This window comes from Bufo bufo, chromosome 2 (genome assembly GCF_905171765.1).
Source record: "Bufo bufo chromosome 2, aBufBuf1.1, whole genome shotgun sequence".
Classification (NCBI taxonomy): domain Eukaryota; kingdom Metazoa; phylum Chordata; class Amphibia; order Anura; family Bufonidae; genus Bufo; species Bufo bufo.
In genome coordinates this window covers 432,150,859-432,166,088 of record NC_053390.1, presented here as the reverse complement: position 1 = coordinate 432,166,088, position 15,230 = coordinate 432,150,859, and the positions used below count along the sequence as shown (strand labels likewise).

General features: G+C 43.1%; 1 protein-coding gene across 1 annotated transcript in view; it reads left to right on the top strand.

Moving 5' to 3' along the window:
- Positions 1-15,230, top strand: part of YJEFN3 (YjeF N-terminal domain containing 3) — a 332,305-nt gene that overhangs the window by 210,976 nt on the left and 106,099 nt on the right. The window contains exons 2-3 of the mRNA XM_040420365.1: positions 5,935-6,043; positions 9,972-10,082. Coding sequence (XP_040276299.1) covers positions 5,935-6,043; positions 9,972-10,082 — 220 coding nt within the window. The remainder of the gene's footprint in view (positions 1-5,934; positions 6,044-9,971; positions 10,083-15,230) is intronic.

Genomic DNA, 15,230 nt, shown 5'->3' with positions numbered 1-15,230 from the left:
ATAAAACAATGCTTCAAAATTACTGTATCACATGGGGATAGCAAGTAGCTAGTAAAATAGACATGTCAGGAGAAGAGACAGGTCCTCTTTAAATATACATTGTTGTCTTGGAAAATGTAAAGGGTAATTTAGGCGGAGTGCAAGGGTAGGTGTTAGTGCACCAGGGGCAGAGGGGAGAATGAGGTTTTCAGTTGGAATCGAGCAGGTGGACTGTTGACAAAATAGTGTATTTCTTCAAATTAAAAAGGAAGGAAAAATAATTATATGACCATTTGGATCAGTTGTTTATATGACAATGGTTAATAATACAGTCCTGATCAAAAGTTTAAGACCACTTGAAAAATGGCAAAAAATCATATTTAGCATGGCTGGATCTTAACAAGGTTCCAAGTAGAGCTTCAACATGCAACAAGAAGAAATGGGAGTGAGACAAAACATTTTTTGAGCATTCAATTTAATGAAAACAACGAATAAACTGAAACAGGCTGTTTTTCAGCTGATCAAAAGTTTAGGATCACACCTCCAAAAAAAGACTAAACCCCCCCCAAAACAGAAATCCAACTTCCAAACATGAACTCGGTAATGAGTAGCTCCGCCGTTATTGTTTATCACTTCCAAAATTCGTTTCAGCATGCATGATGCAAGCGTTTCCATGAGGTGAGTGGGAACATTTCTCCAAGTGGTGAAGACGGCCGCACGAAGGCCATCTACTGTCTGGAACTGTTGTCCATTTTTGTAAACTTCCCTTGCCATCCACCCCCAAAGGTTCTCAATTGGATTTAGATCAGGGGAACACGCAGGACGGGCCAAAAGAGTGATGTTATTCTCCTGGAAGAAGTCCCTTGTCCTGCGGGCATTGTGTACTGTAGCGTTGTCCTGTTGAAAAACCCAGTCGTTACCACACAGACGAGGGCCCTCAGTCATGAGGAATACTCTCTGCAACATCTGGACATAGCCAGCGGCCGTTTGACGCCCCTGCACTTCCTGAAGCTCCATTGTTCCACTGAAGGAAAAAGCACCCCGGACGATTATGGCGCCCCCTCCACTGTGGCACGTAGAAAACATCTCAGGTGGGATCTGCTTGTCATGTCAGTAACGTTGGAAACCATCAGGACCATCAAGGTTAAATTTTTTCTCATCAGAGAATAAAACTTTCTTCCACCTTTGAATGTCCAATGTTTGGTGCTCTCTTGCAAAGTCCAAACGAGCAGTTCTGTGGTGTTCAAGGAGAAGAGGTCTTTGAAGACGTTTTTTGTTTTTGAAGCCCTTCAGTCTCAGATGCCGTCTGATGGTTATGGGGCTGCAGTCAGCACCAGTAAGGGCCTTAATTTGGGTCGAGGATCGTTCAGTGTCTTGACGGACAGCCAATTGGATCCTCCTGCTCAGTGCTGATGAATTTTTTTGGGTCTTCCACTTGACTTTTTTGTTCCATAACCCTCAAGATCATTTAAGAAATTCCAAATGACTGTCTTACTGCGTCCCACCTCAGCAGCGATGGCGCGCTGTGAGAGACCCTGCTTATACAGTTCAACAACCCGACCACGTTCAAAAAGGGAGAGTTTTTTTGCCTTTGCCATCACAACGTGTGACTACCTGACAGAAAATGACAATGAATCCACACCTTTGCACAGATTTGCCCTTTTAAAGTCATGTAGTCCTAAAATTTGGATCAGCTGAAAACAGCCTGTTTCAGTTTAATCGTTATTTGTCTATCTCTCATTTCTTCTTGATGCATGTTGAAGCTCTACTTGGAACCTTGTTAAGATCCAGCCATGCTAAATATGATTTTTTGCCATTTTTCAAGTGGTCTTAAACTTTTGATCAGGACTTTATGTATTTGATATTATACTGAAGATAAATACTGCTTCTTGTTTGAAATGTATACGCATCTTGTTTGAAATGTATACGCATATGATGCAAATGACAGATAACACCGGTTTATAACATATATGTTCTGGAAATTAATGTATGCAGTACTTACCTTCTGTGAAATAAAATGCTTTGGGAAAACAAATTACGATGAGACCCAGTTATCTGCTGCAAACCTTAAAATTAGGCAACTGACCATATCCCACCTTTAAAAAAAAACACAAGTGGATTTGGTGTGTAACTGAAAGTCCTGGCAGCACATGAAACTTTAGCTAATAGTAATAGTTTTAGTTTTAATAGTAATAGTTTTAATCATTTACCTCCTAATAAAATGTGGTTTGGGAATACTGGATGCTGTTCCTCTTGCTTGCCACAAGAGGGCGATGTTTAATTTCAAAAGTCTGCATTTAAGTAACTTTTTTTTACTGTGACAGAATATTTCCAGGCAAAACTAAAATGAATTGATGCATAAATTTTAATTCCCACTTTCAGTTGTCAACTCAGGTGAAAATCGGACATGTAATGGATGGTCTTAGTGATGTCCTTTTATTCTGCAAATCCCTAGTGATATGGGACAAAGGTGCGACCAATGCACGCCCACCAGCAGTAGCCAATGGCAGCACGATCTTATTGAAAAATCATGGATCATCATCCGTTGGTGGCTATGGCTTGGCCGCATATAGCCGGTTTCACCAATGGGCCATACCCTAATCAGAGCATCTGTATTTGATCTGCTTCTGCTGTTTCTATGATAGTGTTTCTTTCTTAATCCATTTGTGAGTTCTTTAAGCAATAATTATTAGGCCCTACTCTAGTGACTTACGCTGGGTTCAGACCTGAGCGTACGCTGTATGGCGCTCTGTATGCGCGATTTTATTGGGCGTTTACATACGTGGGAGGGAAACAAGCAAACACCCATTGTCGCGCGTTCCCGGAAGTCTATGTGCGGGAACACGCGACCATACGCCCCAAAGAAGCTCCTGTACTTCTTTGGGGCGCAGGGCGTTTTACAGCGCGTTCGTACGCGCTGTAAAACGCTCAGGTGAGAACCATGCCCATAGGGGATTATTGGTTTTTGCCTGTTGAGCGTTTTACAGTGCGTAGGAATGCGCTGTAAAACGCTCAGGTGTGAACCCAGCCTAAGAGTTTCCCAAAAGGGTATTTTAAAATAGATATAACGAGCCAGACTACCCGTTTAATTGCTATGACATACAAATAAAACGTATTGTAAATCTAGCGATGCAAATGATTAGTAGCTGCTAAATTTTTACTGGCCAGAATGTGGAGTAATAGAAAATACACTGTAATTTACAATCTATGAAATATTGTACGCAATCATTTATACATAACTTCAGGGATTCCTGTGTTTATAGAAGCAGACCCTTTAATTCTTCCTTCGGGTACTTTCACACTAGCGTTATTCTTTTCCGGCACTGAGTTCCGTACTAGGGGCTCAATACCGGAAAATAACTGATCAGGTATATCCCCATGCATTCTGAATGGAGAGTAATCCGTTCAGGATCCATCAGGATGTCTTCAGTTCAGTCTTTTTGACTGTTCAGGATGCTACGGTTTTATCTCTGGCCCAAAAAAATGAACACTTGCTGGAATGCCGGATCCGGCATTAAATTTACATTGAAATGTATTAGTGCCAGATCCGGCATTTAAAATACCGGAATTCCGGATACATCCTTTACATGCGCAGATCGGTAAAAATGTGAAAAAATATATAACGGATCCGTTTCTCTGGATGACATCCAGAGAGACGGATCCGTTCTTGCAATGTATTTGTAAGACGAATCCGCATCCGGATCCGTCTACAAATGCTGTCAGTTTGCATGCAGATTGCCTGATCCGGCAGGCAGTTCCGGTGACGGAACTGCTTGCCGGATCACTCTGCCGCAAGTGTGAAAGTACCCGATTCTTTTGGCTAACTGGTTAATATGAACTGGTTTACATACAGTCAGGTCCATAAATATTGGGACACCAACACAATTATAACATTTTTGGCTCTATACACCACCACAATGGATTTGAAATGAAACGAACAAGATGTGCTTTAACTGCAGACGGTCAGCTTTAATTTGAGGGCATTTACATCAAAATCAGGTGAACGGTGTAGGAATTACAATAGTTTGCATATGTGCCTCCTACTTGTTAAGGAACCAAAAGTAATGGGACATAATAATAATTATAACTCAAACTTTCACTTTTTAATACTTGGCTGCAAATTCTTTGCAGTCAATTACAGCCTGAAGTCTGGAACGCATAGACATCACCAGACGCTTGGTTTTATCCCTGATGATGCTCTGCCAGGTCTCTACTGCAACTGTCTTCAGTTCCTGCTTGTTCTTGGGGCATTTTCCCTTCAGTTTTGTCTTCAGCAAGTGAAATGCATGCTCAATCGGATTCAGGTCAGGTGATTGACTTGGCCATTGCATAACATTCCACTTCTTTCCCTTAAAAAACTCTTTGGTTGCTTTTGCAGTATGCTTTGGGTCATTGTCCATCTGCACGGTGAAGTGCCGTCCAATGAGATCTGAAGCATTTGGCTGAATATGAGCAGATAATATTGCAAGAAACTCTTCAGAATTCATTCTGCTGCTTTTGTCAGCAGTCACATCATCAATAAATACAAGAGAACCAGTTCCATTGGCAGCCATACATGCCCACGCCATGACACTACCACCACCATGCTTCACTGATGAGGTGGTATGCTTAGGATCATGAGCAGTTCCTTTCCTTCTCCATACTCTTCTCTTCCCATCACTCTGGTACAAGTTGATCTTGGTCTCATCTGTCCATAGGATGTTGTTCTACAACTGTGAAGGCTTTTTTAGATGTCGTTTGGCAAACTCTAATCTGGCCTTCCTGTTTTTGAGGCTCACCAATGGTTTACATCTTGTGGTGAACCCTCTGTACTCACGCTGCGTTCCTTCTTTTTAAGAATGTTCCAAACAGTTGTTTTGGCCACGCCTAATGTTTTTGCTATCTCTCTGATGGGTTTGTTTTGTTTTTTCAGCCTAATGATGGCTTGCTTCACTGATAGTGACAGCTCTTTGGATCTCATCTTGAGAGTTGACAGCAACAGATTCCAAATGCAAATAGCACACTTGAAATGAACTCTGGACCTTTTATCTGCTAATTGTAATTGGGATAATAAGGAAATAACACTGGCCATGGAACAGGTCAGAAGCCAATTGTCCCATTACTTTTCGTCCCTCAACCAGTGGGAGGCACATATGCAAACTGTTGTAATTCCTACACCGTTCACCTGATTTGGATGTAAATACCCTCAAATTAAAGCTAACAGTCTGCAGTTAAAGCACATCTTGTTCGTTTCATTTCAAATCCATTGTGGTGGTGTATAGAGCCAAATATTTTAGAATTGTGTCGCTGTCCCAATATTTATGGACCTGACTGTACAATATGGATGTATAGTGCTCCTGTGTAGGAAAAGTATAAGGCCCCTTTCACACGAGCGTGTATTCCGCGCGGGTGCAATGAGTGATGCGGACGCATTGCGCCCGCATGGAATCCGGACCCATTCATTTCAATGGGGCTGTGTACATGAGCGTTGGTTTTCACGCACCACTTGTGCGTTGCGTTAAAATCGCAGCATGTTCTATATTCTGTGATTTTCATGCAATGCTGGCCCCATAGAAGTGAATGGAGCTGCGTGAAAATCACATCGCTTCCGCAAGCAAGTGCAGATACGATGCATTTTTCACGGATGGTTGCTAAGAGATGTTGTTTGTGTACCTTGAGCTTTTTATCACGCGCGTGCAAAACGCATTAAATCGCATTGCACCCGTGCAATAAAAACTGAACATGATCGCAACTGAATGACTTTGTTTGCGAAATCGCTCATTATTCACTGAACGCATCAGCAACGCATCCAGACCTTATCCGCACACGCTCGTCTGCAAGGGGCCTAAGGAACAACTAGGCAGAAAATCTAAAGTTTTACTAAATTATTGTACTTCTGGGTGTTGTTGCAATGACCTCACCAAGAAGAATAGCTCCTGCATTTGGAATGTTAATTATTATGTCTTTTCTCTTCAGTAAACAGGAAGCCGAGGCCTTAGAAACAGAATTACTGGAAGATTACCGCTTTGGGAAACAACAACTTATTGAGATATTAGGACACAGCTGTGCAATGGCTGTAACCAAGGTCTGTATTGTCAGATTATCCCATATAGTTACTGCCCTGCCTGACCTACAGGGTATATACTAGAACAGTGGTGCCGCACTAGACTTGGTATAAATTTCCCGGACCGGAACCAGGTAGCTTTGCCAGAAAGAAATGCAAACGCTGTGAGGGGGCACGTGTAAGCATTACTACTGTGAAGAGGGCACATATCTGGCATAACTACTGTGAGGGGGCACATATCTGAGCATAACTACTGTGAGGGGGCACATATCAGGGCATAACTACTGTGAGGGGGCACATATCAGGGCATAACTACTGTGAAGAGGGCACATATCTGGGCATAACTACTGTGAGGGGGCACATATCTGAGCATAACTACTGTGAGGGGGCATGTGCGAGCATTACATCTGTGATGAGGGCACATATCTTGGCATTATTACTGTGAGCGGGCACATATCTGGGCATAACTACTGTGAGGGGGCACATATCAGGGTATAACTACTGTGAGGAGGGCACATATCAGGGCATAACTACTGTGAAGAGGGCACATATCAGGGCATAACTACTGTAAGGGGGCACGAGTGAGCATTACTACTGTGAAGAGGGCACATATCTTGGCATTATTTCTGTGAGGGGGCACATATCTGGGCATAACTTCTGTGATGGGGCATGTGTGAGCATTACGTCTGTGAAGAGGGCACATATCTTGGCATTATTACTGTGAGGAGGCACATATCTGGGCATAACTACTGTGAGGGGGCATGTGTGAGCATTACTACTGTGAAGAGGGCACATATCTTGGCATTATTACTGTGAGGGGGCATGTGATGTATACATGTGTGTAATATATGTAGTGCAGTATGTGATGATCACACACTGCACTACATACATTACACACATGTATACATCACATACTGCGCTGTCACTTTCTTCTGCAGGTCTACCTTGATGTCTGGTCTTTAGGCTTCAGTCAGATCCTCCACCGCCATGCTTGCGCCGTGTGCCCGACACCACCAGGAGCTGGCCCCTCCTCCTTTCATCTCCCGCCGGCTTCTCCTACAGCAGGGCGCTCTATTGCTCCAGTGCCCGCCCAATCTTACCAATCAGGGGCGTAGCTAGAAATGACTGGGCCCAATAGCAAAAAAATTTATGGGCCCCCCCTCCCGGATCTCCCACCCCCACATACCTATCGGACCTCCCACCCCTTCCAGAGCTCCCACCCCAACATCCCCACACCCCTCCCTAGATCCCCCGCAGTGTCATCCACAGATCCCCCCCTCAGTGTCATCCACAGATCCCCCCTCAGTGTCATCCACAGATCCCCCCTCAGTGTCATCCACAGATCCCCCCCCCCTCAGTGTCATCCACAGATTCCCCCCTCAGTGTCATCCACAGATCCCCCCCCTCAGTTTCATCCACAGATCCCCCCTCAGTGTCATCCACAGATGATCCCCCCTCAGTGTCATCCACAGATAACCCCCCTCAGTGTCATCCACAGATAACCCCCTCAGTGTCATCCACAGATAACCCCCCTCAGTGTCATCCACAGATAACCCCCCTCAGTGTCATCCACAGATAACCCCCCTCAGTGTCATCCACAGATACACCCCCCCTCAGTGTCATCTACAACTACCCCCCCCCCCTCAATGTCATCCACAGATACACCCCCCTCAATGTCATCCACAGATACACCCCCCCTCAATGTCATCCACAGATACACCCCCCCTCAGTGTCATCCACAGATCCCCCCTCAGTGTCATCCACAGATCCCCCCCTCAGTGTCATCCACAGATCCCCCCTCAGTGTCATCCTCAGACCCCCCCCTCAGTGTCATCCACAGACATCCCCCCAGTGTCATCCACAGACATCCCCCCAGTGTCATCCACAGATATCCCCCCCTCAGTGTCATCCACAGATATCCCCCCCTCAGTGTCATCCACAGATATCCCCCCCCCCACCCAGAGCCGCTTCCTAGCTAATTTATTCACTGCACTTGCCTTGCCTCTGTGAAATTTAAGAGAAGCGCCGTAATCTCGCACAGGCGCACTGGCAGAGGCCAGGAAGACGGTGCATGCGCACTTCAATGCCTCTGCCAGTGCGCCTGTGCGAGATTACGGCGCTTCTCTTTAATTTCACAGAGGCAAGTGCAGTGAATAAATTAGCTAGGAGGCGGCGCTGGGCGGGGAGATTGCAGGCACAGGCAGCATCGCTTTGCTGCCTGTGCCGTTCGCAGCGCTCCCTGCGCTGATAAAGTCCGGTCACTGCGCGGGCCGCATGACATGGCTTCGCAGGCCGCATTTGGTCCGCGGGCCGTAGGTTGGGCATCACTGTACTAGAACAATGGGAGGTGGGGGCTAGGGGCTTTATGTTAGTTTTTCACGCAGTCTTTTGAGCGCATGCCAGAACTACTGTGGATTCAAAAGGAAGAGAAAGTATAAAGGCAGAACTTATACAGTCCTGATCAAAAGTTTAAGACCACTTGAAAAATGGCAAAAAAATCATATTTAGCATGGCTGGATCTTAACAAGGTTCCAAGTAGAGCTTCATCATGCAACAAGAAGAAATGGGAGTGAGACAAAACATTTTTTGAGCATTCCATTTAATGAAAACACCGAATAAACTGAAACAGGCTGTTTTTCAGCTGATCAAAAGTTTAGGACCACACCTCCAAAAAAAAACTAAACCCCCCCAAAACAGAAACTTCCAAACATCAACTCAGTAATGAGTAGCTCCGCCGTTATTGCTTATCATTTCTAAAATTTGTTTCGGCATGCTTGATGCAAGCGTTTCCATGAGGTGAGTGGGAACATTTCTCCAAGTGGTGAAGACGGCCGCACGAAGGCCATCTACTGTCTGGAACTGTTGTCCATTTTTGTAAACTTCCCTTGCCATCCATCCCCAATAGTTCTCAATTGGATTTAGATCAGGGGAACACCAGGATGGGCCAAAAGAGTGATGTTATTCTCCTGGAAGAAGTCCCAGTAACGTTGGTCTTTGAAGACGTTTTTTGTTTTTGAAGCCCTTCAGTCTCAGATGCTGTCTGATGGTTATGGGGCTGCAGTCAGCACCAGTAAGGGCCTTAATTTGGGTCGAGGATCGTCCAGTGTCTTGATGGACAGCCAATTGGATCCAATTGTCTTCCACTTGACTTTTTTGTTCCATAACCCTCAGGATCATTTAAGGAATTCCAAATGACTGTCTTACTGCGTCCCACCTCAGCAGCGATGGCGCGCTGTGAGAGACCCTGCTTATGCAGTTCAACAACCCGACCACGTTCAAAAAGGGAGAGTTTTTTTGCCTTTGCCATCAGAACGTGTGACTATCTGACAGAAAATGACAATGAATCCACATCTTTGCACAGATTTGGCCTTTTAAAGGCATGTGGTCCTAAAATTTGGATCAGCTGAAAAACAGCCTGTTTCAGTTTAATCGTTATTTTCAATTAATTGAATGCTCAAAAAATGTTTTGTCTCACTCTCATTTCTTCTTGTTGCATGTTGAAGCTCTACTTGGAACCTTGTTAAGATCCAACAATGTAAAATATGATTTTTTGCCATTTTTCAAGTGGTCTTAAATTTTTGATCAGGACTGTACTTTGCCTTCCTGCTGGATCCACTTCTGGCTTTGACTCAAACAGCATCAAAAACTGCAGTGGCTTTAAAAAAACACCCATGTGTGGATCGTACCTGGTCTATATGCCCTACAATACAGTGAATTAGGGTAAGCTGACGGATGTTTTCTTTGACTGCGGTTTGTTTTTTGTATCCACAAATTGTCTAAAGTGATTGAAGAACTGATAGCAAATTGCAATCAGTTTGCAGAAGTTTCCATCAGTTTTTTCAATCCTTCTCCCATTAATCTCAATGCTAAAATCTCAGTTTCTCTGATTAATATAAATATATGGGGGTATGTAGGAACTACAACTTCATGGATCTGCTTTATTTGACAGGTGTATCCCTTGAAAACTCTTCCTAAAAAGCAGCCAACAGTTTTGATAATTTGTGGTCCGAAGCAGAACGGTGCTATTGGCCTGATCTGTGCCCGAAATCTGCGCACATTTGTAAGTGACCTTCGAAATGAGTAAATGCACATGTTTAAACACCCATTCAGTGAGTTAGTGGGGGACGCGTCACCAAACAATAGATTTTTTTCTAACATTTAAGGCTATACACTTTTACTGATGCATTGTTTAAAGAGGAGCTCCCCTCTCTCCTGACATGTCTGTTTTAGTAATAACAATTCTGGAGTTTCCATTCTTATGGCTCTATATTGTGACATTCCTTTATTATTCCTGCTAGAAGTTATGAATGAATTACTGGCAGTCTGCAATGGTGTGATTAATGGATGTGTCCCTGCACAGTCAACATTATCTAATCAGTGCTGCCAGTGCCAGACTCTGCAGGGACACACCCTCAACTGGTAACACCCATCCAGACCATTATTGCAAACTGCTAGTAATTCATTCATAACTTCTAGTAGGAATTATAAAAGAATGGCACAACATAGAGTCATAAGAATAATTGCTCCAGAATTGTTATTACATGGGGAATGCAAATAGTTTCTACAAAAGACATGTTTAATGTCTATAGGAAAGAGGTGGTTCATATTGACAGAAAATAATTGTCTGCAGTATAATTATATTTTCATTAGCTGCTAAACATCTTCTGTACATGTATGTACTGGAAAATAGTTGTTAACAGATTTTCATGGACATTTTGTTGATAACATGAGTATGAATAAAGATTAGCGAACTTTGATCCGAATTTCAGGGAAAATTTGATTCCCTGAATCGATTTCACTGAAATGCCAGTAAAAGGTAAATAAATCATAGTTACCTCATCCGTTTGAACGTGAAGAGTCAGCCGTCACCATCTTGATTGAAGAGCCCGTGCGAAATCCCGTGCATGATGACATATGACCTCACCACGCCAGCCAACGTGGTGATGTCATGATGGACCATGCGAGATTTTGCGCTAGATCTTCAATCAAGATGGCGGCAGACGGCTCTTTGCGATCAAATGGATGAGATGAGTATGATTGTATTAACGAAGCACATTTTTGTTGAAAAATTCAGCGAAGCAGCCGAATCGAATTTTCCAATGCTTCATTTGTTTCTAATAAAGAGTAATATTTTGTCCAGAGCAAGCTTTGGTCATAGGCGAGGGGACTTCTGTATGATTATAGTGTCGGATTCCAAGATCATCAGATTTATTTATGCTGTTCCAAAATGTAGCTAATTGTAACAGTAAGGATTCACAGTATATGAATAGAATATGTAGGAGATGTATAAATAACACCAAAATGTAATTGCACAAATTTATAAAAGTGTTGGATTAAATTATTTCGAACTACATGACAAAATAACAAGGTCTCAAAAAGCAGGAAATACTCAACCCCGTATGCAGTTATGCATCTATACCCGGGGGTAGCAAATCTCCCACCCAGAGATGCACCGAATGCTGCCTATAGATGAAAATTAGGCACATTCAAATATGGAGTTTATACACCTCCAAGCATACATATATAAACTACATGACAAAATAACGTGGTCTCAAAAAGCAGGAAATGCTCGACCCCGTATGCAGTTATGCATCTATACCCGGGGGAGCAAATCCTGCACATGTGGTCTGTTGCTAATGGCGATCCCCAACAAAAAATGCATGCAATAGAGGATGCCCGCAGCCGACCACAAGTGCCACAAAAACATCCTACACCAGATAACAAAATGTGTGGATGTAATTGACTATATGAAATAAACTTTTACACGAATAGGTGCACTACTGGGGAGCTGTTTGCTGTGAGTCGGACCTTACGCTCCTGTAATTCGCCCACTGGCACCTGGTACTACCCATACGGCACAGGTAGGTTAGCGTTAATCCGTGCCACCTGAGATACCTTGACGTGGTGCGCGGGGCCCGGTATGTCCTTCATATAAGGATATATTGGCTAAAGTCAAATTTTAACATCAGTGTGAGGGTTTAGTCAGATTTTGTTGATTGCATCCACCACAGTAGTGCACCTATTTGTGTAAAAGTTTATTAAATTATTTCACTTAAAGGGGTTGTTCCAGATAATCAAAAAATAGGCCAAAGCCAGGGAATGTGTTCGAATAATCTTTACTCACCCTCTCAATCTCTCTCTGCTCCTCCCTGTGGTACTCAGTTTATTCGGCTGCAGCTGTGGCTGTATACCCCATGTGATCACTGCAGCCAATCTCTGGCCTCAGCAGTATACGACAGCCAGTGATTGGCCACAATAGCCTTTTGGGTTATTTGGGCATGTCTCTTCATATAAATAAAGGTCAAGGAGGACCGGAGACATGGTGCTGGAGTGGAGGAGGGATGAACCAGTGAGTATAAGATATTCTGTTATTTTTTAATACATTCCCTGCATTTGGCTAATTTTTTTGAATATCTTGGACAACCTCTTTAATTTGTCATTTTAGGAAGGCTCCAGCTAAAAATTTTCTGAAACACATATGTGTTTAACTTTTCGTTGCCCTTAAAGAGGACCTTCCACCACTTTATACTTTATTAAGTCAATACCTAAGGCTGTAGCTTATAATTAGGAGATTCACCTTGGTATTTTACTTGATGATCCGTCCTCCGTTGCTGTCCAATGACAGCCAGGGGGAAGGTGAGCTGTTTTTCCCTCAAAGGCTGTGACACGGTCTGCTGGGATTGGACGGTGGCACAGCCAGGGAGAAGGAGATGCCCCCTGAGAAAAGCTGCCATCTCCTCCTCCCTTTACTGATGCAATTAATTAGCATACAGGGTGCCAAAACAGAACAGGGGGCACAGCACCGCAACGGAGGAGCGGATCATCAAATAAAGTACCAAGATGACACCTCCTAATCATAATCTACAGCCTAAGGTATTGCTATAATAATGTATAAACTGGTGAAAGGTCCTCTTTAAATTGAAATGTGTTTTTTTAAACATCATACGCAGTTGTACGTTTTCTGTAGCGCCTATAATACTAGTGTTATTATCCATGTCCTATGACATAACTGTGTGCATTATGCTTTTATTGCGCCTTCTTTGTTTTTTTAGCTGTATTAGCTCTGCTCTGTGATATTACTGTGTTTATTACCCTTGTACTGTAGCATCACTATGGGCAATTCAATTTGTATAATGATGCTGTTTTTTTAGAACAAAATCACAAAAACTTTGCTATCTCATCAGAATGTATGGCTATATATTACATGAACCGAATGTAGGTTGTTTTGTAGACAAATCTTTAATAAATTGAGAGGGTAATTTATGATACTGAAATATGCCTATCTGCTACTTCTCCCCGCTCATGCCAGGTCAAAAAATTGTGGGCGTGGAGTGGACGGGGAATGGGATGGGCAAGCTGGCAGGCCCGTCTCATTCATCATTTTCTACGCCTGTTTTAGGTGTAGAAAATGGTCTAAATGCAAGACTGTTCGTAAGCTGTCTTACATTTAGAACTTCATAACTTCGGCGGAAACACAGACAGTGATGAGGCTTTATTAAGACCAGCGTCTAAAACGCTGGTCTCAATAAATCTGCCCCTGAATGTTTAATAGCAATCGAATAGATATATAAACCTTGTAAATTGCAAATATCACATTTTGTTCTAGTGTCCTTTTTTGTGTGTGGATTATAACCTGTGTTCTTTGTGTATCTAGCCTTGCAATACCTAACTAGTAAGCAGTACATTTTTTCTATATTTTTAGACTGTGTCTATGGTGCCTGTTTAGAGATTAGCTCTCTCTCTCTCCTCTCCCGAATCAAATCACTTAAAATTCAGATGCGATAGAATAAGAATTATATTAAATATTCAGGTTGAATTCCAAATTTTAAGAATCAGTTCACTCATCTCTACCCCCTGTGCTTTGAAATCACTGTCTTCTTAGAATTTGACAATATTGCTATGTTTTGATAGCTGTTGCATCGCTATTTCATTTCTTTGACATCGCTGTGTTCATTCTTCCCGTCCTGTGACATCACTGTAAGCATCACTGTTTTTTTTTGACTTCATAGTGTTTATTCTTCAAGCATGTGTTCACTATTGTGTGTTCACTATTTTTGTTTTGTGTTATATCTTTGTTCGACATTTTAACCATGATTACTGTAATGTGGCGTCACTGTTAATATTGTTCTTATTTCACTTTGTTTATTTACCCTGTATTTGGGGATCTTGTTACATATTTTACTTCAGGGCAACTGGAACTTTAAAGGGTATCTGACAGCAGGTTTGTACCTATGTACCTGGCTGACCTGTTACATGTGCAATTGGCAGCTGGAGACTTCTGTGTTGGTCCCATGTTCATATGTGCCCGCATCAATGAGAAAATTATGTTTTAATATATGCAAATGAGCCTCTAGGAGCAATGGGGGCATTGCCGTTACTCCTAGAGGCTCTGCTCTCTCTGCAGTGGCCGGGCCCTCTGCACTTTGATTGACAGGGCCAGGCAGTGTAAACGTGATCACTTCAGGCCCTGTCAAAGCTCAGAGTGCGGAGCAGTTGCAGAGAGAGCAGAGCCTTTAGGTGTAATGGCAACACCCCCGTTGCTCCTAGAGGCTCACTTGCATATATCAAAACATAATTTTTCTCAGCAATGCGGGCACATATGAACATGGGACCAACACAGATGTCTTCAGCTGCTAAGCGCACATACAACAGGTCAGCCAGTTTCATAGGTACAACTCTGATGACAGATGCCTTTAAGTTCTGTTTGACAGACACTGAATCAGCAACAGCTAGGAGAACCATGCTAGGAATGATGCTAGGAGAACCATGCTGCCATGAAAATGTTATATACTCATAGAGACAGTAACCAGTACTGAGAATTGGAAAATACAAATGTGATAGCACTCTATATCCAGCATTCTGCCCTGCCTCCATGCTGGATGAGGCATTGGTGTACATTTTGGCCAAAGCGTAATAAGCCACTCACCACGTCAAGGTCGCCTCTAATGAGTGGTCCCTAACACTAGTTCCTACCTGTTCATGGGCCATGATAGCCACACAAAATCTAGGGAATGCAGGCCAGCATACATGCCAAGCACACTCTGCTTTTAACCCCGTCCGGTGCCATTACAGCTTTCATCGGATCCAGGGATGCAAGTACCAACATGCACGCTGAGCCCACCATATACTTCTCCTGGAGCCAAATGGCTACTGGTAGGTTCTATATATGCAGACTCAGTTTTATACTGACTTTAAAACCAGCCTCCAG